This window comes from Thamnophis sirtalis, unplaced genomic scaffold, assembly GCF_051295495.1.
Source record: "Thamnophis sirtalis isolate CommonGarterSnake01/CBP01778 unplaced genomic scaffold, rThaSir2_p1.2 scaffold_5, whole genome shotgun sequence".
Taxonomy (NCBI): Eukaryota; Metazoa; Chordata; class Lepidosauria; order Squamata; family Natricidae; genus Thamnophis; species Thamnophis sirtalis.
This window is the reverse complement of record NW_028261385.1, coordinates 121,180,033-121,204,610: the sequence shown is the minus strand read 5'-3', so window position 1 is coordinate 121,204,610 and position 24,578 is coordinate 121,180,033. Positions and strand designations below refer to the sequence as shown.

At 35.2% G+C, this 24,578-nt stretch overlaps 1 protein-coding gene across 4 annotated transcripts in view; it reads right to left on the bottom strand.

Moving 5' to 3' along the window:
• EHBP1 (EH domain binding protein 1) overlaps positions 1–24,578 on the bottom strand; it is a 255,492-nt gene that overhangs the window by 56,415 nt on the left and 174,499 nt on the right. For 2 of the 4 annotated variants that reach the window (XM_087716798.1, XM_087716799.1), the window contains 5 exons: positions 20,005–20,152; positions 7,351–7,464; positions 3,401–3,528; positions 579–714; positions 320–426 (listed from right to left, as the gene is read on the bottom strand). In XM_087716798.1, the coding sequence (XP_087572924.1) occupies positions 320–426; positions 579–714; positions 3,401–3,528; positions 7,351–7,464; positions 20,005–20,152 (633 nt within the window). The remainder of the gene's footprint in view (positions 1–319; positions 427–578; positions 715–3,400; positions 3,529–7,350; positions 7,465–20,004; positions 20,153–24,578) is intronic. The other 2 variants (XM_014064362.2, XM_087716800.1) reach the window with 1 other exon arrangement.

Sequence of the window (24,578 nt, the reverse complement as noted above, 5' to 3'; positions counted from 1 at the left end):
AGCTCTGCAGTATCTGCTATTGTAATAATTAAAATCCTCCCGGTCGATCAATACTGGAATCTCTTTATGGGAAGTGCCCTGATGGAAATGTCTCAAGGAAGCTGTAGCTGCGGAACTCTGAAAAATTCATTTTTTTATCTGACAATTATCACCACGCTGCAGACTAATTCAACAGCACAGCCCTCTCACTCTGCTTTGAATGCAATGGAGATTGACATCTAAGAAAACCTAACATCTCATTTTAACAAATAAAGGCACTATTTCCACATACAGTTGAGAATTATCAGCAATCATGAAACCAGATAAAAAATTAATATACATTAAGCACTTCATCTTCTGATGGCTTCCTCTGAGTTTCAGTTATCGCTGCCTTCTCCTCATTTCCTCTCTTTATATCTTCCTGTATTGATCTCTGCCTTTTCATCTCTTGAAAAAAAAAGGAAAGACATGAAAAATTATTTCAATATTTGATATTTGTGTATTGAAAAGTGGGCTCACATTATTATGTATTGTTAAATATTATTAAGTCGTAAGGTTGGGAATGGAGGAGAATATTTTAAATGAGCATTTGTGCCTACCTGGTCTGTTTTCAACGTATTGACTGAATGACTGAAGCTGCGTTTTTCTGACTGTTGAATCCTTGCTGAAAACAACAGGGCTTCTAAAACGTTCAGCTGCCTTTTGTAATCGCTCAGCATGTTCCTCTGTCTCATTCTACCAGAAAAAACAAAACAAAAACAAAACTGTGCATTCTATTGTTTATAAATGCAAGCTGGATAATTGGAAAGGTGTATTTCAGCAGAAGAGTATTACGGAGAGAAAACCCCCACTACTCAGATGCTTGTGTCAGATAACAATTTTACTATGAGCCAAAAATGTATGGAACCCCTCAAAAGAGGTTTTGGCAAAATAAACTCCTTTGGCTATTAATCTGGCAATAGCACTTCAGCTGTGGTTGTCTGCTAAGATCTGTTAGCAACATCCACTGTGACTTGAGGCAAAGCTGGACTCAGAAGATTATCATTTGCCAACTGGATACCCAGAGCACCATGTATATTTTTAAACATCGTATCTCTCTTCAATTTACATACTGCCTCTAGTCTTTTGCACACATGATTTGCCCCAGTAAAAAATTGTGTCATTCTGAATGGAGCCACATATTTTTTCCTGTATAATACGAAGGATCATTTCTAATGTTATATCCATTGGGATGACTAATGCTTGATGACAAATAAAAAGTAAGGTTATAGCCCCAGTGAACTATATTTCATTAGTTATAACTTTATGAATCCAGATTTATAAATAAAAGCTTTGACAGCTCCGGAAACTACAATTACCATTTTCCGGAGCTTCCTATGGTAATACATTCAAATGGGTCTATCAATGTGAAATATCCCAGAAGACTAAACCACCGCCGTGTGTGGAAACTGCAGATACCGAGATGCTGTGTACCAAACAAATATTTCATTTTATACCTAATCTATTATTATTTTTATTAAGTGTTTTGAAAGTAAATAGGGAAAGGCTAAGATGCATGACTAATAGCTAAGCCTGCTGAATGCTGAAACTGGTTATCAAAAGCTACCAAGACTTTGCCCTTCCTCTGCATTGAGACAATTGGTAATGAGGGAGTTCTCCAATGGCCTATTCTCTAGCCTCAAGGAGGCCTGGGATACAGAATTCTCCAGGGAAGGTAACAGTTTATCCTTTTCCACAAACACAGAATGCCTATTTATAAATGTGTAAACTGCATTTTATTAGAAACATAAACCCAAGTCAATGCTGAAAGCTCTAAGAGAACAGATGGACATATTTTTTTCATGCAGCATTAAAGAAAATGTTCAAATCCAGCTATACTTTTTGTTGCACTTACTAAAAAAAAAGGGAAGGGGAAACCGAACAGAAGTGAAAGATCCTCTCCTTCATACAAATGTGTGAAATTAGAATAAAAACTATTTTGCTGGTGTGTGTGTTTGAGGATGATATCTTAACTGAATAAAATTGTCCTAAAGCAGGAACTAGTCAGCCATTTATGGAGCTAATTTTTTAAAAGCATCCCTCATTCTAGAATTATTTTTTCAACAATCCAGATGCTATGATTTCATTCTTCAAAGAAAAGGATCTCTTCGAGCTCTTCATACAATAGCCATCTGACAGTCGACATGCAAGTCTTTACTAAAATAAACAAACATGGCTAATTTTTTAGGCCTGGCAACATGTTAAAATATCAGTGCGATTAGCCAGTAAATCCCATTTTAAGAAGCCTTTTTATGACTAGGGACTTCTGCCACTTTACAAATGTATTCCTCTAAGCCCACTAATTCAGTTAGCCTTTTCAATCCATTGTATTATTCCAAGGCCAGCTTCATTTTGCATTAAATCCACTGCAGAAAGCTAAATTGAACGCAAAAAATCAGACTTGATCCAAGCTTCTCTTTGTTCAAAGATAGAGACTGAAAGCCCTCTGCTGCTGCTGCTGCACACTTTCATCACCAATTTATCGGAACCGACAGTGTAAAGGAAAAAGCAATGAAAGTCATTGTTTTGAGACTTCAAAGCATCTCTGTATCTGGGGAAGGAAATCCTTTCACTCAGCAGGGCATACACCCCCAGTCTGCAGGTGGGTGAAAAGTTATACAAGTGGACTGTACTCACAGCCATCCAAATCTTTTCCCTAAGGAGTAATAGCTATGACTAATGAAGACAATAAGCTGAGTAGATGCACCAACAAATCTATCAAAGCCTATGTATATAGAGAGAATTCCCTACCACTGACAAATAATATGGCAGAATGCCTCAACTACCTAAGACACAATGTAGTTTCTATAATTAAAATCATTTATGCAAAAGTTTAAAGATGTCACTAAAGCAAGAAAAAAGAGTATTTCTTAAAATTACTTAAAATAGGCCCCATAAGAACTCTACCTCACATTAATGAACTAGCTTAAGAATAAGCGACTTTGGTGTTGAAATATATTTTCAAATATGTATTAGGGTAAATAACTTTATTTAGGCCAAGTTAATATTACAAAACTCTGCCAGCTTAATATTGCTAACTTTGACTTAGCCAGTAATATGTATTTCAGTATTTTTCATACGGCCAATACACACATTAAAAATACATTTTAATTGAAATACATATTACCAAAATATATTATTTCACAGCATAATACCCAAATGAAGCCATTGCTAGTTAAATAACCAAGTGCAATTATGAAATATCTGCCAATACATAGCCAAAATATAATTCAAATCACTTTATATGGATACAAAAACTGTTTTTACGCACTGCAACCTTTGAAGAACATTAAAAAATGGTCATTATTCACTATTAAATGCAAATCAGAACCCAAAATGCACAGGTATTATGGGAAAATGATTTTTTTTTGGTTAAACTTACCATAAACTTTGGCTCAGTGTTATCAGAAACTGATTTTGGAGCTGTGCTGGTAAACGAATTTGCCACCTGTGGCTGAGCGTCTAGGAGTTTCTTCAGCTTCAAATCCACCAACTTGCTGTTCTGCTCAACTACATATGTGAAGATCATGGCACAATGCAGAGACAGAGAGAGAGATGAATTTAAATGCAGTTACTATAATAATGCATCTATTTAAAGTACAGAATTTGCATTGCTCTAATTGTAAACTTTAAATTGCAACTGATATGGAAATCAAATACAGAACTGAGAACTTAAGAGATACTACAGCAAATGTATTGTGAAGGTGGTTAAAAAGTAAAACTGAATCCTAACAACACATTCTAAAAATGGATTTTTGGTAGAGTTTTTTCCTGCCTTCATTCCTTTGCAACTAAGTTATTTTAAGGTCCACAGTGTATTATGGCCAATAATTAATACATTTATATAAATGAAATCCAACTGAATTTATTTAGAAATACAGTTAGTTAGGGCCAAAGAGGTCAAATTAATGTTATCAATATGCCTAGTAAAGTCTTTTTCCTGGAATATCTTTTTTAAATTTATATTTAAACATCAATTCTAAATATATTTTCCTTCAATTAATTTCTGTATAACTCAGAACTTGGACAAATCATATTTCAGCAGCACATATTGATAAGATGTTTAACAAATAGCTTAATTAGATAAAATTTGATACATGTTATATGTTTATTATTTTGGTGATCTGAAACAGCCATTTGAATGAAAATATCCATTACTAAGATCATAACTTTTTTCTAAATATTACTCAGACAAAAGTTATAGCATAATAAAATCTCTAATATACAGTATGTTATAAAATTTAGAAATGTATCTTGGTCTATCCTTGTCCTTTCTAGTTTGGCTTGAAAATTGAAAATGTTATTATGCTATCTCTTTATTCATAGTACTGTTCTCACCCTAATTTATTCTTCTGTAAATTGGTGTCCTCCAGACTGACATTTTCATTTGAATTAATGGGAATTGTTGTCCAGCATGTTTGAAGAGCACAGTACTCAAGAATGTTGTCCTGATCGATTATTTAAGGAAGATGGCAGCTTCAAGATCAGTCCGATTGCTTTTAGAAATTTTGCTTAATTATTGGCAAAGGGTAGTAATTATAATCAGTTTCACCTCGCCATGCTGGAATTAGTGAGAGACAAGGCCACCTAATATGTACAGTATATCAGTATTTCTAAACCTTTGCAAGTTTAAGATGAGTGGACTTCAACTCTCACAATTCTCCAGACAGTATAGGAAGAAACACTTATAGTATAATATTATATAAAGAATGTATACTGACCAAACTCCATGCTTTTTCAAAAGAAACTAAACATTATTTATTTATAGATTCATGCCTAATTTTTCAGCTAAAATAATGGCTGAAGGCCATTTAATGGACAAAATATTTTATAATCGTATTTCATTAATCCTTGACCAGTGTTTCTATTTTTACTTGACAGGTCAGGAACTATGGCTGAAATGGTTTGTCATGGTCTGCTTGATCCAGGTTTGAACTCAGCTTTCTAACTATATGTGTAATAGCTACATTCATTTCTCAATCAACGCTATATGAAAAAGTGAGAATAACAGCTCTGACTATATACTGTAGGTTATAGTAAGGTAGGCCACTGTGAATCAAAGAAGATATAATGCTGGAAGATCTTGATCATTTCTCTTGCCATTTTTAACACTTTTAATAGCAGCTGCAGTGGAGTAGGGAGAGGAAAATCAGATTAAAACCATGGCACTGAGGATATGTGTGTGAATCCTTTCAACTTGAGTTGCTTATCCAATGTCTTCCTCCCCCTCCAGTGCTGCAGCCATAATCCAATCGCCTAGCTTTCAAAAAGTAAGGATCTGATTACAGTTCCCTTGATATCCTGTCTAGTTATATGATTGTAGCATTCAAAGTTCAAACAGCAAAATATGCTCCTTATTATAGAAACAGAAAAGACTGAAATCCTTCACTGAAGACCATCCCTTAACAAAATTACTACTCGTATATTAAATGATTTTAAGAGGTGGGGAAATAGGAACTACTGTGTTAAGTGAATCTGAATGTTTCCAGTTTAAATCTTGCCATAACTGAATTCTTTACGTGGTTTTTAGGCAACCAAATTGAATGTGCTTCAACTTTCCTTCTGCTCTAACAGAGTTCTAAGAATGTGACAAAAACACTCTGAATATGCTAAGGGGCCAGATATTAGTGAAATAAAAGAAAATGACTTCACAAAAACAAATGAAAGGACATGAAGATAATTGTAAAGAAAGAACTTATTACCACAGTCACAATTTCCTGAATTCTTGAACATTCCTCCCTGCCTCCCTCCAGCAAAAGAAGCCCTTTGTGAGAAACTCAGTACCTGGCCTTTTACTGCAAATATTCTAGGAAAATTAAATACTAAGTTCTGTTTTACAGCAAACACAATAGTCTGACAGAAATCCAGAAAAAAACACCAGACTTCAATGCCCCTTCCTCTTTCTTTGCTAAGCTGTATGTGTTAATTACTAAAAGGTATTCCCTTCAACAAATTGTTTCTTCCACTATAAAGTGAATACAGATGAATCTGATTTCAGACCAAAATTGCAGTGACAGGGGAAAATGTATATTGAATATTATTGCCAGAAAGAAGGGGGAATAAAGAAAAGGCCAACAACGAAGAATCCCTATATGTGGGAGCGCATATGATATTGCAGTGCACTTTGTAGCCCAGAAGGAAAATCTGTCTCTTTTAGATTCAACTTGAAGAAGTTTTAAAGTAGATTGCCATTATTACTTTCTGAGAGATTTACTTTCCAGAGAGATTACTTTCAGAGTTATTAGTGAATAACAAGGTTTGTTTGTCTGTTATTTCAATTCAGAGGCTGCCTGATTTGTTTGTCTGTTATTTCAATTCAGAGGCTGCCTGATTCCAGAGTGATTCTGGATAACTTGTAAACTAAAAAATTAAAAGAAAACAAATATATATATATGAAAGCAGAACTAAAAACTCCACAAAAATCCAAACAGTAAAACAAAACAAATAAACAAAACCAAATTAACTGCCATCCCATAATCAGGGTGTAGCAGAATGAGGAAAGTCAAACAAAAGGGAGCATATATGTTACTTAAAGGTTTTACAAGAGTCATTCAATTTTTTTGTCCAACCATGGTTACTTTGGAGTTCATTACTTAGAGCCTTCCTTTCATTACAATTGGCTTTAAGTTTATAGTTCTTGATTAGGATCTGCCTGAGTTTAAATCATTTGCATTAGTGCCTTTCTAAAAGTGTTTTTCAAATACTAGAAAGGGTTATATTTTTTTTACAATTTGCAATACATTTTGTACTTGTATTTGCTGCCATTAACATGAATATACTTGACTGGACAAAACATTGGTATGATCATAGGAATTTTGTAACCGTATCCTTATTGCTGACTTTGTACATTTCATTTGTCATTTTTCTGTCCCCATTTCCTCATTTTTCTTTCAATAATCAAATGCCTGGATGTATGCTTTATGACACACATATCTTGTATAAATTAATACTCAAAATACAGTTAGACATAGTAATTCCAAATAAATATGCACAGGACTGCTAAGATAGCCTCTGAATATAATTGTTTTCACTTGAAATTCACAAAAAAATTATAGGCTTTTGGTAATAACAACCAAAACTAGTCTATGAAGAACTGTTTGCTGAGTCACATTAAATGTATTTTCAGTACTGATAATTAACTAAGGCATTTTGGGGAAAAAAATCAATCCTTAGTTGATAGTTAATTGTAACATTGTAAAAAATGTCTCAGAAGGCATTTATGAAAATCAAATGAGTCCAAGCAAAAATAATACCTAACAAATTACATGGTACTCATAATTAAATTAAAGTTAGTCATGGAAAGGTTGTGAAATAACCATGTAGTTGAATTACCATTAGAATCAAGCTCATTTTCTAGGTTAGTATGTTGATCTTCATCACTAGAAATAATGTACTCGGGAATCTCCTCATTAGAAACTATCACAATATTATCACTTCGATCCTCATCTGTAAGAACATGCCGTAGTAAGGTTAGTGAATTTTGGTCTTGTACATGCATCAATTCAATGAAAACATTAGTATTTTAGAGTTAGTTGAGCACAATAATCAACAGTACAGAAAGAAAAAAGTTAGTGAAATTTAACAATTGGTTGAGAGAGAAAAAAACAAATACCTTATTTAAATATTACAGGTAGTTCTCAACTTACAACAGTTCATTTAGTAACCGTTCAAAGATACAACAGCACTGGAAAACTGATTTATGACCGCTTTTCATAGTTATAACCTTTCCAGCATCCCCATGATCATGTGATCAAAATTCAGATGCTTGGTATTTGACTCATATTTATGACTGTTGTCGTATCCTGGGGTCACGTGACCTCCTTTGCTTCTCACAAGCAAAGTCAATGGGGAAGCCAGATTCACTTAACAACTGGGTTACTAACTTATCAACTGCAGTGATTCACTTAACAACAGAGGCAAGAAAGGCCCTAAAATGGGGCAAAATTCACTTAACAAATGTCTCATTTAACAACAGAAATTTTGTGTTTGTAAGTCAATTGTCGTTGTAAGTTAAGGACTACTTGTACATACACAGTATTTACAAGCAAAGCCTCTGAAAAAGGTGCTTTGCAGTAGCTGGAACATGTACAAAGCACTTATTTTGAATGTTCTATTATGTTATGCTAAGCTGTGTGGCAATGTGTCAAATTCAAATTTAGTTTTCACCCAACTGAAATGTAGTTGTTTCAGAAAAATGTAGTCCCACACTGCACCAAAGCATATTCTTCTCCTCTAAATTCTCCTCTAAATCAAGTTTCTACTTTTTAAAAAAATGCAACTCTTACACCTATTTTAGCAAATGAGCATACTAGCAATAGTCAGAATCACCCCTGTCTAGTTGGAGTCCTTAAAACTAAAATACCAAAGGCAATAAGCCACACATGAAATCACAAGTACATTTATACTCTGGTTTATGTTTCTTACTGCCATTTTGTAGTCTACATAGTTGAGTGTTCCAAAACAATACACAATATGTCAAGATGGAAAAAAAATTGCTTAGATTCACTATACTTCAAAAAAATATTTTGCTGAAAATCTTAAATACTGATCCTGTATTGATTTCAGTCTGTTGGTAAAATTATGAAGTCACTCTCTTGTATAATTCTTGAATCATAATTCTAGTCTCACTGTCTCAGAAAATAGTTATCAGTCTTATTAACATAATTATGACTTCATGGTTGGTTTCTGTATGGGGTGTTTATATTTAGGGTAGGAAAACTGTAAGATCACCTCCTGGTATCTATGGACCAATGGATGGGTCAAAGCATGACTCATACCTTTATAGATTTTTATTAAAGAATTATTTAAGGAATAAAAACAAAACAAGAATAAACAATAGATTATATTATGAGCCATATTTATGATCAATACAAAAAGCAGTTTGCAGATAAAATGGACAAACTCCACAAGCTCTTGAATGGAAAATTATCTTAATAATAAATATAGAATTTCAAAATTTGAAGTATCTTGATTGTTCAATTATCATACTCTGAACCCATGAAAAGCAACTGGAGTGAGAAATGTAATAACCTGTGACAAAATGTGAAGAATGAACATCATTTAAAGATGTTTATTCTTTTCTCAGGAGAACCTTTTCTTATATAGAAAATAATGAAGCCTACTGGACTAGTAAAATAATGCTGAATGCTTGGGATTAGACCATTTTTGATATATTTCAATTTTTCAGTTTCCAGCAAATTACCCCATAAGAACTGATTGTGTCTTTGAACACTGGTTGGTGTCGATACCAGGAACTTGGATCTGAGCTTTGAACCAGTAACCTAAATGCTATTGAGTATTCCTATCTAAATGAATAATTGTGTGAGCTTCTTTTAACTTGTCTTGAAGTAATTGCATACCAAGGTTGTTGATACAAGGAATGGCTCCTCAAATATAATTATGTTTCATAGCATAAGATTTTTTCAGGTTTTAATCTGTGGTAATCACCATTCTCCTTTTCCAGAAGATTACATTTTGATGTGAAAAAGGGGCTCAATAGCTTAAGTGACGCTGAAAAAATGCCAGATGAAATTGCTGCTAGGGTCAAATCTGTGCCTTCATGAACTCTGAAGCACCTTATTGGAGTTGAATCAAAGCACTTTACTGGAGTTGAATCAAAGTACTGCACAGCCCTAATATCAACTATAGTGTGTATCAAATGAATCTCAGCTTTATGCAAGTATACATTTTTACTGCAGGAACAATAGAGGAAAACATAGAATTTTATAGCAAATTGTAAGGTGGGCTAAATTCAAATGTAGAAAACAAAAGTATATTCTACACCTAGGCATCACCAAGCAGGCAATACTAGATAGACAATATTGTCATAATAAATTCAACTATGTAATAGGAAAGAAAAGATGGAGAAAGCCAATCTAGTCAGCCAGGAGAGTTTCAGGTGCAGACTGTGGAAAGGAATATGAATTTTCAGTATTAAATGTATGACTTTAACTTAGAAAATTAAAGGCAGTAAGTGTGTCAGCAAGATTTAACCTAGAGGGTATATATAAGATCAATGTAAGGAACAAATTCAGTATACTTAATTTATAAGAAAGAGAACCTGGGGAGCTACAGGAAGAGATAAGAAACATTGTGAAAATTGAAGCAGAAAAACATATTCCCAAAATTTCAAAGGAAAAAGGATCCAAGTGGCTTTCAGAACAAGTTATCATGATAGCCAAGGAAAGATGGAAGATGAAAGCATTTGGCAACAAGAATGGACAACAGCCAAAAGCAAACTTTATCAGCTAAGAAAGGACAAAGGAAGATCATGTCAACAAATAGAGGAAAATAATAAGAAAATGAAAGATATGTTTTTCAAGAAATGACAAAACTCCTAGGAAAATTTACAGTTAAAGTAGAATTACTTAAGGTTAGCCATTGAAGAGATCTAATAGAGGCAATGGGATTCACAGAAGATAGACTAAACTGAAATCTTTTGCAGACAGGATAATGGATTGATAAAAATATTTATAAAGAAAATATATAACAAGTCCATTAAAAATGAAATATGAGAGCAATAGACCAGCTGTCAAAAAGAAAAGCACTAGTACAGATGAAATATCTGCTAAACCATCTAGAGCAGTGGGTCTCAACTTTAATACAGTTCCTCATGTTGTGGTGACCCCCAACCATAAGATTATTTTATGTTTTCCGTATTTTTTTTTGAAAATATGTGTTTTCCAATGGTCTTAGGTGACCCCCGTGAAAGGGTCGTTCGACCCCCAAAGGGGTCCCGACCCACAGGTTGAGAACTTCTGATCTAGAGCTTCAGGAGAAGAAGCTGTTAAAGTATTACGAGCCAGCCGCATCCTTGGGAAAGGATTAATGAGGAACAGTCTAACAAAAGGAATGTTGCACTGCCACAATAGAAATCTTGCGTATTTTGCATTGTGAGGTCATGCACACTACCAAAAGAGGTGGAGCTTGTAGGGCAACAGTGAAATGCTGCCTTTTGTTGTTATGATAAAAGCAGGCAACTTCTATAGCTAATATGAGTAATACTATGTAATGAGTAATAATATGAGTAAATTATATGGAAGAATACTGTGTGGCCCAAAAGTTTGTCAGTGTATTTGTCTTTGTGTTCTACTGAAACAGAGATCTTCCAGAAAATGTGCAAATTTTGATTTTTACTTTAATAGTTATAGCAAGCCCATTAATTGTGTAAAACAGTTCAGAATGTAGAATAAATTAATATAAATGGATGTGTCAGGATACTTGATTATTTTTCTGTGGAGTCTTTGCGGAAAAAGATACCCAACCTGTTGGAAAGGCTGAGTTTGTAGAAATAAAATCTTTCAGAATAGGCAAGAGAATGACATGAGGTAAGGGAGATGACTGAAATAAATAATGCAGGCTTTGTTGCCTAGGCAAAAGGGGCTAAACCATTTTAAAGTCCAGTACATCCAGATAACATTTGGAAGCAGCTCAGACAGGCACCTCCTTAATTACTGACCTATAAGAAGAAGGTATGGCACAGTCAGACTTGCAACATTCTATTATTACAGCCAATGTGAATAAAAGTAATTTTAGCCATCCTGCGGAGTAATTTCATGGTCTAGTCTACTTAGTAGGGTTGATAGATGAGGACTTGTTCTGAAAATCTATTAAAGGATTAGCATGTTCGCAAGAGATGACAGACAGAATCAAAACTATAGATTAAGACACTAACAATCTGAGATATGCAGATGATCCCATTCCATCAGCTGAAAGCAAAGTAAACCTCACAGAATTCATTATGAAAACACAAAAGGCAAACAAAAAAAATCAAGGGTGATTTTAATTATTAAAATGATAAAGATAATGTCCATGGACATCTTAATAATTTCAGTTTTCAGTAAGGAAGTGAGGGTGGTAAGTTTTGTTTATTGGGCTCAAGAACAGGTAATGATAGACAATGATGCAGAGGAAAAGAAGAGATTTATTTTAGGATAGACATTCAGACAATGAAAAACATAAACCAGATTTGGGGGGGGGGAAAAGAATTTTAAATTACAGTGAAGATCAAAATAGCAGCAAAGTTTCTTCCAATGATAATATATGCATTGCAAAAGCTGAACATTGAGGAAGTATGAGAAAAAGACAATTAGCTACATGTTATGGATTTACAAAATACCTTAGAGTATTTTGAACCAATCATTCATCCCCAAACAAAAAAAAAAGGACTGACTGCTCCTCTGAGGTGATGATCAGCAAGTACAGATTTAGTATTTCTGGTCTGCTGATGGAAATGAGGCTAAGCTATTAAAAATGACTATATTTGACAGAGTTATGGGAAGTAGAACTGAAAGATAAGGTATAAAACTGAATGTTCATATTTAAGCAGAACATTGGAATGATCATAGAACAGCTATAGAATTTTGCTGGGGAAGCGATCAAAATGGTGACAGTTCTTCCATACAGTCATCAGGAGCTGGGCTTCATTCAGTGGTAATTAAAAGATAGTAGACCTCAATTTACAACTAAGAAGAGCTATATAATTGCAATATTAATAGGAACAGAGTGACTTCCAGTCAATATCTTAAAAGGATCTAATATACAATACAATAGCAGAGTTGGAAGTCTTCTAGTCCAACCCCCTGCCTAGGCAGGAAACCCTATACTGTTTCAGACAAATGGCTATCCAACATCTTTTTAAAGACTTCCAGTGTTGGGGCATTCACAACTTCTGGAAGCAAACTGTTCCACTGATTAATTGTTCTAACTGTCAGGAAATTTCTACTCAGTTCTAAGTTGCTTCTCTCCTTGATTAGTTTCCACCCTTTGCTTCTTGTTCTACCCTCAGGTGCCTTGGAGAATAGTTTGACTCCCTCTTCTTTGTGGCAACCCCTGAGATATTGGAACACTGCTATCATGTCTCCCCTAGTCCTTCTTTCTATTAAACTAGACATACCCAGTTCCTGCAACCGTTGTTCATGTTTTAGCCTCCAGTCCCCTAATCATCTTTGTTGATCTTCTCTGCACTCTTTTTAGAGTCTCCATATCTTTTCTACATCATGGTGACCAAAACTGGATGCAGTATTCCAAGTGTGGCCTTATCAAGGCTTTATAAAGTGGTATTAACACTTTACGTGATCTTGATTCCATCCCTCTGTTTATGCAGCCTAGAACTGTGTTGGTTTTTTTAGCAGCTGCTGCACACTGCTGGCTCATATTTAAATGGTTGTCCACTAGGACTCCAAGATCCCTTTCACAGTTACTATTGTTGAGCAAGGTACCACCTATACTGTACCTGTGCATTTTATTTTTGTTGCCTAAATGTAGAATCTTACTCTTTGTAAGGTTGTTTGAGATTATGTAATTTTTCCTTGTTATTATGAGTATTGATAGAAGCCAAGGAGTCACTTATTCCAGCACATAGTTAGTTTGTATAGGAGTGAAGAGAGTATCTCTCCTGGCATTATACATAAAATGTTCAGGTTCTATAGAAAACTATTGAAATATACTTAAGACATGAGAACTGAAGGATAAGATGTGTTATGTTGGCAATTTGCAGAGTTCCTATGCAGAATATGGATCAAACTTCTTTTACTGGAGGTCTGATGTCCATCTGTAAGAGATACTGCGGTAGTGGATGCTTGCACTGGGCAGCGGAGGGAACTAGATGATCTTCAACCAATGATTCTATGGCTTCTGCCTCACTGACTTAAAGGGAATGGCTAGAATAACTAAGAAATTTCAAGAAAACTATTTGAATTCAATATTTGGAACAGATGTTTCTTAAGAAGTTATAAAACTTACTCACCAACAGAGAGATTGACTCAAAGATTGTGAACTCTTCTTGGAAGAGATTTTTTAAAAAACATAGCATGAAAATAAACATAGCAGCAAGATCTCAATCAATATCAACACTTTTTTTGTCTAAATAGCAAAGCCAAGGACAAAAACATAATAACCTGGGCATTGCTCTTTATAAGCAAAATGAAAAAAAATCTATCATTCTGGTGTAGCCAGTATTGAAGAACACTGTTAAATATGAAGAACACATCCAATATCAATACCATCTAGGTGGACTTTGAGTACTTCCATGATGATTCAACATAGGAAGAGGAATTTCTGGCTTCTACTTAGGATAAAGAATATATGGAAGGAAACAGCTTCATAGATACTATTTAGAGCTGCACTGCTTGTTAATTTATATGCTGCTTCTTTGGTGAGTTTTTGCTAAGGTGGCATTTAGGAACTGTTGAATCCAGCAGTAAGCATCATGAACTCTTCCCAGTTTGTTTCAGCACTGCCACTCTACACCTGAAATACTACCATCTGGCAGTTGTGAATTGCTATACACCAATTTGTCTCTAGACACAAGATTAAACTACAGCGCCACTCCCCTTTCATGACCACTGCGAAAGCCTCCTTACAAGGCTGAAACCTGATGATTAATGGTTCCAAAAAAGCAAAGCTCAAGCCACCTCTGTAATTAGAAAATCAGACAACTTGACACCAAAGGCTCCTGTTAGATTAATTGTTGAGCTGTCAGTTAAGGACCAGATAATTTAGGGCCTAGTGAGAAGACCTGAGGTGTGGGCCCAGCAGTACATGTTGGTTGTGAGAGGAGCTCTCCAAGGCTTTTATTTATAATGGTCGCCTTACAAATCTTTCCCCACAGCTAGCTGGAAGTCTCTTCCCATGATGGGGAAGGTCAGATGAATAGCAATACTACAGGTGCACTAAAATGGGAAACTGGAGCAGAAACAATGGGATTCTCCACAGCTAGCTGGAAGTCTCTTCCCATGATGGGGAAGGTCAGATGAATAGCAATACTACAGGTGCACTAAAATGGGAAACTGGAGCAGAAACAATGGGATTCTCCATTGGGGAGGGCATCTGGGGTTCTCTGAGCTGGGAAATTATGCAATATCCTTCTTGTAAAGGGAACACAGACTATAATGTATTCACATGCATTTATTTGCCCTGTCTGATTATAAAGAAGGAAGCTCTGATTTTTTAAAATAAACAAACCAAAAAGTCACAAGGGTGAGAGAAGTTGAGGCAGAAAGCCACTGTACTCTAGTAGTTAGAATACTGGATTTGCATTTGGGAAGACCTAAATTCTTACTCAACAATAGAACTCTCAGGGTGACACGATTAAATTATTCTCTTTCAGAGCAATCTTACTCAAAGAATGATTGCTGTTGGGATAAAATTAATGGGGATTCTCACATAGACTATCTTGAACATTCAGAGAAAAAGAAGAATATAAATAACTTGTCCTCTCCTCCAAATCTTCCTTCAGAGAGGTTTGCAAAAAAGTGCCTCAAGTGAGGAAAGTCAGGAAGCTGAGATAACTATGTGCCGTTTTTGATGTAAAAAACAGAGACAGACATGTGAAAAGAAAACATGGCTGACACTGTAACATCTCATTAGAGTCTCAGTCTTACCCTTAGTTGTGATTTCTCGAACTGTAATTTTATTGACTGATTGATTGATTTGTATCCTGATTTTATTATTTTTACGAATAACTCAAGGCAGGGGATATTTCCTCCACTTCTTCCTCCTCCTATTTTCCCCACAACAACAACATTCTGAGGTATGTTGGGTTGAGAAAGAGTGATTGGCCCAAAGTCACCCAGCTGGCTTTTATGGCTAAGGTGGACTCCTGCTTTCTAGCCTGGTGGCTTAACCAGTAGACCAAACTATCAATCATTGTATTGTATTGTATTTATTAGTTTTGTATGCCGCCCACTCTCGGAAGACTCCGGGCGGCTTACAATAAAAAAAGGGAGGGGGAATATATAAGACAATACAACAATTTAAAATTACAACAACATTCATACCTTAAAGTGGGGCTGGATACTTCAACAGCCCCAGGCCTTCCGGAACAGCCAAGTCTTAGTTGCTTTACGAAAGGCCGGAAGGGTAGTAGGGGTCCGGATCTCAATGGGGAGATCATTCCAGAGGGCTGAAATCATGAGACTTTACTGGACAAATGTTTTTTTTAAAAATTGGTATGGGAAGTCTCTGATGACTTAAAGAATCCTGACAGATTATGTGCTTGATATATCAAATGAAGAACAGTGATGGTTAGAAAAAACACCGGATGGCTAAGGAATACAAAATACTGCCAAAGTTTCCCTGAAATATGCATGAAAAAGGATGTATTTGAGAGATAACACCCTCTCATGGACTCAATAATGCCACTTCAGCACCTGAAATACAGATGGTCTTCGACTTTGGATTAGGTATTTGTTTATCAATTATCAACAATTCAAGCTACAGCTGCCTTGCAAAAAGTGACTTATGAACTGTACTTACAAATGTTGCATCACCTGGCAGTCAAGTGATTGCAATTCAGATACTTGGCATCAATGCTAGCTTGCATTTATGATCGGTTGCAGCATTCCATGGTCACATAATTATGATTTACAATATTATGGCAAAAAGCACTCACTGGAGAAGCTGGATTAGGTTAACGACCGCTATAAAAACTATCATAAAATGGGATCTGACTCCACTTACAACCACAGTGACTTATCACAGAAATTCTGGTCTCAACTGTAGTTGTAAACTGAGGATTACCAGCAGTTCCAACCTTTGTTATGTGGGCTTTGACTTTAGTTTAATTTTTTTTCTCACATGGTTGGCACAGAGAAGCTTAAAGAACCTACTCTTTTTAGGACTAGAGAACAGAATAGAGATAAAGAATGGAAAGTCTAGGATGGGGGTATACAACCATGGATCTCCAAACATTGCTGAATTATAACGCCCAGCATGTCTAGGAAATGTGTCCAATGAGGGGATCCTAATATTTATAGCTTAGCAAATATCTGGAAAGCTAAAGATTATTATCTACCAAGAACCTAGTTCATACTGTGCTGGCAAGATCTCATATGATAGAGCGCTTCCTGATAGAAAAGTAATTCCAATTCTGTAACATTTTTTTAATGAAGGGATTTCCCCAATCTCTTTTATGTACTGTGCAACATTACTTTGATGTCAATTGATATAGATAAGTAACTAACCCTAGGAAACATTACATAGGTGAGGTGAATATTATTTACCTAGGAGCCTAGTTCTTATGCTTGTAATCATAGGATAACCAACTAAATATGACAACATATTGTTGAAATCTATACTTTGGTCAGCATTCTCACTTCACTATTATTAAGAAGCAAAAGTATTATCTGGGAACTTAATGAGCACACAAAGTTGACCTTCAAGTCTATCTGTCAATCAGCTGTGTTGCCTTGAAACTGAATTTGTAGAGAGACAATCAGAAAAAAAGTTTTCCCGTACTGGTTTCATCTTTGAAAAAAATGCCCATCTAACAAGATCTAAACATTATTTCCTTAAAGAAATTTGTACAAAACCTTGAAGTCAGAATAATACAGGCAACTATGATTTTTTTTGTTGGAATATCTTTGCATCCTGCAACAATAGGCATCCAAGCAGGGACTTACAATTTGAAGAAGTGTGCACCAAATACAAGGTTAACTAAAGAAGCAACACAAAGAAAAGAACAGCATTTGTCAATTCATGTGTTGTCGCAGTTTATGAACTGGGAGTGAGGCCATGCTGAGTAGCCACGCTCCTGACACAGTATGTGCTGACTAGACCCTTCCCCACCATCTAAGCATAAACTGTGAATGTCCGCAGAGAGGTTGCATATGTGAAGGTTTCCACAGAATTTGAAATGCAGCTGCCTTGGATTCTGAATTATTGGGAAGCCTTTTGTAATAGATGTACGAAGAAAGGCTGAAAACTTTATACTGAATACTTGGAACTTAGGTTGGCTGCTTGGGATGTATGAAAGCAGGAGTGTGAAGAAGTCTGGTCCTGAGAGCCCTATCAGGGTTAAGATCTTGAGGTTTTCATTTGTGCAGCTGCTCCATTTCCTTTTTCTCTCTAATCATATCCTAGTTGCTTTTCCACCTGCAAATTTATTTATTTATTTATTTAGGTTATGGTAAATACGTGGACTTATAGTGGTTCAAAGGTTAATGTCCAGTCCAAGTCATTGGGCTGGTATAAGCTCTTAATGGACATTCGGACACAATGTGATGGTTATTTTGTCAAAGAGCACCACAGAGCAAATATATGAAGTTGTTTCTTAGAAAGGTTATTGCTGACTCTCACCACCCAGGGAACTGCCCCACTGATGGTCTTGCTAACTGCCCCACTGATGGTCTTCTTCTGATTATATGTACTGTTTCTTGTCGAGAATCAAATGCATTGTCTGAAAAACCTAGAAAAATCCCTTTGTCCTGGTTCCTGATCCATTTCTGCTACCTCCGTTTGTTCCTGCTTATCTTATCCCTGATGATCCACTGCACTATTTGTTCTTGGACTGCTTGACTAACTCACTGAACCACCTAAAAGCAATGCATGAGATGCTGCTGAATTAGAACCATCAGGAAATCTGTTGGATTAGGGCAGCTTCTCTAAAAACGTGGTTAAAAGCCAAGGCTGGGGAACTAAATGGTTTGAAGATCACATTCAAGTTCAGACATACTTACAAACTGAAAGATGTTAAGAGAGCAGCACTGAGGAACAGCAGCTTTGCTCCACTGGTAGAAATTATTGTCCTGTGGCATCACCTGATTTCTCTCTTTAGAAAGAAAAGAGGAGGAATGTGTCCTTGCCCGCTCCTATATGGAGAAAGTCAGCCCATGCATGATAAGAAAGACAAACTTTGCTCCTTCTGCATGAGATACTTTCCTCCGTGCAGACATATATAGGATGAGATGTCTCCCTGCCTCTTCCTGTGCAGACAAAAGCTGGTTTTGCTTAATCTTTGCAGCATCTTTGGGGAAAAAAGTGGGATTATTCAGAGCCAGAAATTTGTTGGGAAGGCTGTATCCCTGCTCATGTTAATGGGCATACAATAATAAATTAATGAAAGCCTTCACTTAATAGAATGTGAAGAATGCAATTTTCAGCAATTCTCTCTTCTCCCTCCAGCTGTTTAGGTTCTAAGGGAAATATGCTTCAGAAAACTGGAGGCTTCTCTCGGGCTGATACATTTGGATGAAGTTTCCAGAGAGAAGGAATCAGTAAAAATAATTTTATTGGCCTTGCCAATAAAAGGGTGAATTTTGCTCAAAACTATCCAATGTAATAAACCCTCATTATATCAGATGTCAGAAGTCCATACTGTGTTAGGCCAGAAGCACATTTCAAATTCAGAAACGATGTGGAAGATGTTCTCACAAAATGGCAGATATTTGTAAAAGAAACAGAACTGAACATTGTAAAAGAGATGGGAATTAAGGCCATCCAAGGTTACTGATGCTGTATAGTCTGATCAGACTCAATAATACCTTGTGCATATATTTGCTTAATTTCAATTATCAAATTTCTTGGCAACTATGTCAAACATGATCTTATCCTTGCAATTAATTCAGATATTTTGGGCAAGCCATGAATGGCTGTATGGAAACAATTAAAATTAACTATGGCATCTTCTTTTTATTATCTCGTTCCAAAATTCTTATCAAAAGAATCATAGATCTAAATCTCTGCAAAAGACTCTATTTCATTTCCTATTTAGGAGAAAACATTATTGCATTAAAATATTAAAAGTACTATTTCCTAAATTATTTTATACACTTATTTGCTCAATATGTATATCCAAGCTTTGCATTTTAGAGAAACTCATCAAGAGGACTCATCATCATAAATGTAATAATAAACTAATAGAATTTATTGATAAGATGAATTTTGGGAGGTGCTGAGCAGGAAAGGTAAGTGAAATCATTAGTACACCTGTTTGAGTCTCAGCTTGGATCACTGATATACTCTTTCTAGAGATCATTTTACTACATACCTCATACATATATGCAAATATCGTAACTATATTCTGATGAGTTAGGAGAAGAATATTTCTTTGATTGTGCAAACTTAGGAAATACAACATAAAATATATAGACATGTTTTCCTGGTGAACAACAATTACTCTGAAGTCTGAATAAAATCAAATTCCAAAAAGGTTTTCCTCAGATTTCTGGGTTGCCATAGGAATAAGGTACAAAGTCCTTAGCTCACCTCCAGATGCCTTTGACCTTTCTTTCAACTTTTCTGCAGCCATTTCATTGTAACTAGAAAGTTCTGACATCTTCACTCCAGATCGAGCTTCTGCTATTAGCTGACGAGCTCTCTCTCTCAGCTGCCGACGCCGCTCTTCATCTTGCTGCTAAGATATATTGAACAGTTGCCAGCTCAGTAATTGACCGAAATGCAATTTCATTCTCAATCTGATCATCATGATAGTAAATGGTTTACAGCATGGTGCTTGGCCCATATTATACATAAGAAGCTTCATATCAGTTGGATGTCAACAACACACTTTTTAGAGCCATCCATGAATCAGCCCCCTTTCCCCGAAATAATTTCTCAGTTTTAAAAAAAAACAAACCAGTGTACTTTAAAGCTATAAAATGTGAGACTGACACAATTTATGGCTTCAACTTAGCATGAAATGTTCAAGTTTTGCTAATCTCAGAATGTTCACATGCAAATGAAAATCCTGTAATTATGTTTCTACCAGAATACCAGAAAAAAGCTCCATTTCCTTCAAAGGGCTCAACTATCTATTGAAATACACTCTGCTTTTGAAATAAAATTTTAAAAAATTCTATTTTGGGAAGGAGGAATTATTACCTTTGCACATAAAAATTGGGAAAATTAAGTATCATGTTATTTTTGAAAAAAGATTTTAAGTAAAATAATGTAAGAAAATGCAAGTTTTATAAAAGTGTATTTATTTAATAAAATTATATAGCTATACATAGGGTTACCCTGGGTGGCTTACAGAGTTAAAAGCAGAAAAAAAATGCAAAAAACCATACCCAACAACAAGAAAAAACCACCACCACCAAAAATAATTACAAAACATTAACAACCATTAAAAGCATAAAATTCATAAAAACATAATCTTCCTAGCAGTACAACTATTTTACAGACTCAAAAAATCTCAAAATTATGGGAAATAATTTGGCTAATTTTTGTCAATTGTGGTCTGATGAGAGGGCCTTGTGGTGCCACAAAAATGATACTTGGGGACTACTTGGAATCCCAGGCTTTTACATCGTCCACTTATAATTTAATTACATATTTAAATATCTGCTTTTTTTAAAAAAAATGTTGTTTTGGAACCCATGAAGGAAGAGTTTTAAAAATGTTAAAGCTAATTACTACTGTATTGACAAAAAAATGCAATATGCACATTACAGAAATTCATAATGTTTTGCTCAAGCACAACATTTTTTGTCAGATAAACAAAGCTGATTCTTTTTCAACCATCACTGATATAATGACTTAGTCAAATAATAAAACTGTATGATGTACCTAATCCCAGAGTAGTTAAATGTTTGAAACAAATCTGAAAAGGAGCATCGAGAATTTTACACAAAACTGGTTTGTGCTATATAAGTGTTATTCAGGCATTTCCTTTACTTCATGTTGGAATAGACTTGAGAATGTTTTCAAAGTAAAAACATGAACATAATGCCAATAATCAATGTGAAACTAAAACAATCCCATGACATAACACCTCCCCCCTCCCCTGGTTGAAGCAAATGAGAACCACCTTAAATGGGCACCCAGTTCCAATTGGATTAATATGAATGCTGCTGAGCATTCAGCATCTTTTGGAATGCAATGAGCAGGCTGACTGAGCACACCTCAGCAGGCAGCTGCATATACCACAATTTCAGGGCTATTGCCGAGAAACCTTGCCTTCTAACCAACTCTCTGTCTTATAATCTCACTCTATATGCTATATTAGATGGTGCCAAATACAGCCCAGCACTGTTCTATATAGGGCTTTATAAGTAGTAACTAGCACATTGAATGGGTTCTCGAATTATCATAAATACCAGTGCAGTGGTTACAAAGTAAGTATTTTACTACAATAGTGTATTCAGCTATTAAGTTTTTGCATTCCAGATCAGTTGTTGCTTTTAGCTGTTTTTCAAAGATAGAATTCTGCTTAAATCTATTCAATTCATTGGAACTCCAAGAAAGAATGTGAACGACAGAAGCCTTAAGAATTATGTGAATAGTACCACTAAGGAGCTGAAAATATATTAAACTGAAATTTTAATTTTTCAAATTATTTGATCATCTCTCTCTCTCTCTACCTGTATGTTTATGTATCTAGTACAGTTTGCTACTAATGCTGAGTGGAGTATTGACCTATTTGTGATTTCAGTTCAAGATCTGGGAGCAATGATGATTATTTTATCCTTGCCATACAAAAAGATGAGGCAATAAGCTTCTTCCCTACACTGCAGCTGTTCACTACAAAGAGGTAGAAAAAAATCTTTCAGTATGTGGCTCTGGCTGCCCTGGTTGATTGCCATGAAATTTCCAAATTTTAAATGTTCTTCATACTGAATATCATATTCAAAAGAGCTCTACAATTAAGAAGAAATGAAGTAACAGAAGCAAGAACATGGCAGTATAGACATTAACCTTTTGAGCAAATGAAAGACTTCTCATACATTGATAGACTGAAAACTTGGATCACAAACAATTTAACCAAATTATTAAAATAAAATCTCCCCCAATAATTCCTGCTAGCTCACTACCACTAGAACTCATTAGTAACAATATTTTCAATATCAGTTCTTACTAATGCTTATTGTCAGTGAATTTTACAGTATTTAATTGTCTACGTTAGTATGCAGGAGGTTTTCTTTCTTGACAAAATTGTGTTTGTTCTATCCACCAATATTCCTAGCATGGTGCACTCTGTTATTCCTGGAAGATGAAAAATTAGTACGCAAATGTGTGCTAATATACATATATACAATATTCATGTACTCAAAGTCATAATATGTGAGTTGGGCAGTCATATAAATCTAACGAATAAATAAATTTATATATATCTTTGGTGTCATTTATAGTAAAAATATCATGCTCTCAAGAAAACATACAATGTAGTTTTGCTTTAAAAAGCCAAAACTAAGGAGAATGACTGGTAGAGAAATAGACGTTTTGGATTTAACCAGTACTACAGATCAGCAAGAGTGTGACTATGGCTACTTCTGTTTTTATTGCAAAGGAAGACACATTTTGTTTCAGTTCTCTTCAAAATTATAAAAAAAATATGACCTTAATTTTCTAAAAAGTCATAATACGTGTTTGTAGAGAGATATATTAGTGTTCTGATGTAATACCATGATAAGCAGGATTGTAAGAAAGATGATTGTGGTCTAAAGAAGAGCAGGGAAAGGAAAAATAGACAATCCTGTCACTGCAGTAAAGTAACAGGAAAACTGATCAGCATCTTCATTATAAAATGACAAGTTTTAACTAGAAATTAAATGTCAGATAATTATATGTTAAAATAAGATGCACTATGAAAATCTCCCTTGAGCATAACAAATAGCTAGAGTTTTTGGTAAATATTATCCCACAAAAGTTGAAGTTGTAAATAAATTTACAATTAAATTGTATCCTAAAATAGTTTGAATGAATTTCTTTAGGACCCCAACAACAGTGCTAGGATTCCCCCCCCCCCCCCATGGTAAGAAACTGAATTAGCCACTCTTTGGCACTGCTTGTAAAGAATCTTGCAATAGAGGTCTATTTAGCTTAAACAATCATTAATAAAGCAAGCACAAAATACTAATTAGGCACATTTTATCCATTTCCATGTAAATTGTTTGTTTGTAGCTATTTACTCATCATTGTTTTTGATACAATAGGAAAAATGCAAATGAATGAATCAGAAAGCCGCCCTAATGGGACTTTCTGTTTATAACCATTAGCCCAGAGGTGTGCTGTAATTCAATCCTCAAGCAGCAAGATTTAGCCTCATTAACAGCTTGCATGGGCAGGTTACAACTCATAAAACCCTACAGTAAACAAAGTATATGGACACAGCACAGTATCTTGAGCCTGATTGACAGAATTTTGCTTCCCTATCAGATTGCCTCAATTTACTTTTCTACTAATGTCCTAATGCCATAAACACAATTTTGCCTAGGCCTTGGAGCTCTCCAGCAGAATTGCAAATTTGCTTTCATCCCCTCCATACCCATCCTTGCTGCCCCCAACTCAAAGGCAGAGACAATAATAGTCCCATCTTCTGTATTTATCCCAGTCGAATACAGTGAACTAAATCAACATGCTCTACCACAACTCCCAATATCTGGCAATGGAGATTGAAATTTAAAGGGCATATCTGTGCTAAGGCTTTCTAATGTGTCCACATTTGTTGAGTTTAGAAAATGAAAAGTTGAGAATAAATCTTCAACAAGACACATAACTTGCTTTGAACTTTGCAATTGTTATCTTTTAATATTAAAACATGAACACAAGCATAAGATGATATTCAGGGGGAGGGGAATCTCCCAAATTCCTAACGATTAGTAAAATGTACAAAGGATGATTATGTGGCAGCAACTTGGTTCCTATGGGTTTTGCAAAATCTCACTGTAAAGAGAAGTAGGATGGAAAATATGATCATATTTTTCCTCAATGAAAATGCTCTCTCTTATTTTATTTTTTTTACTTTATTTGTATGCTTTATTTTTGAGTCTATCTGATCACTGATCATGGGAAGTGTCCTCTCGGAAAAGAAATTTTGTTCTCAAAATTTAGTGAAAGAA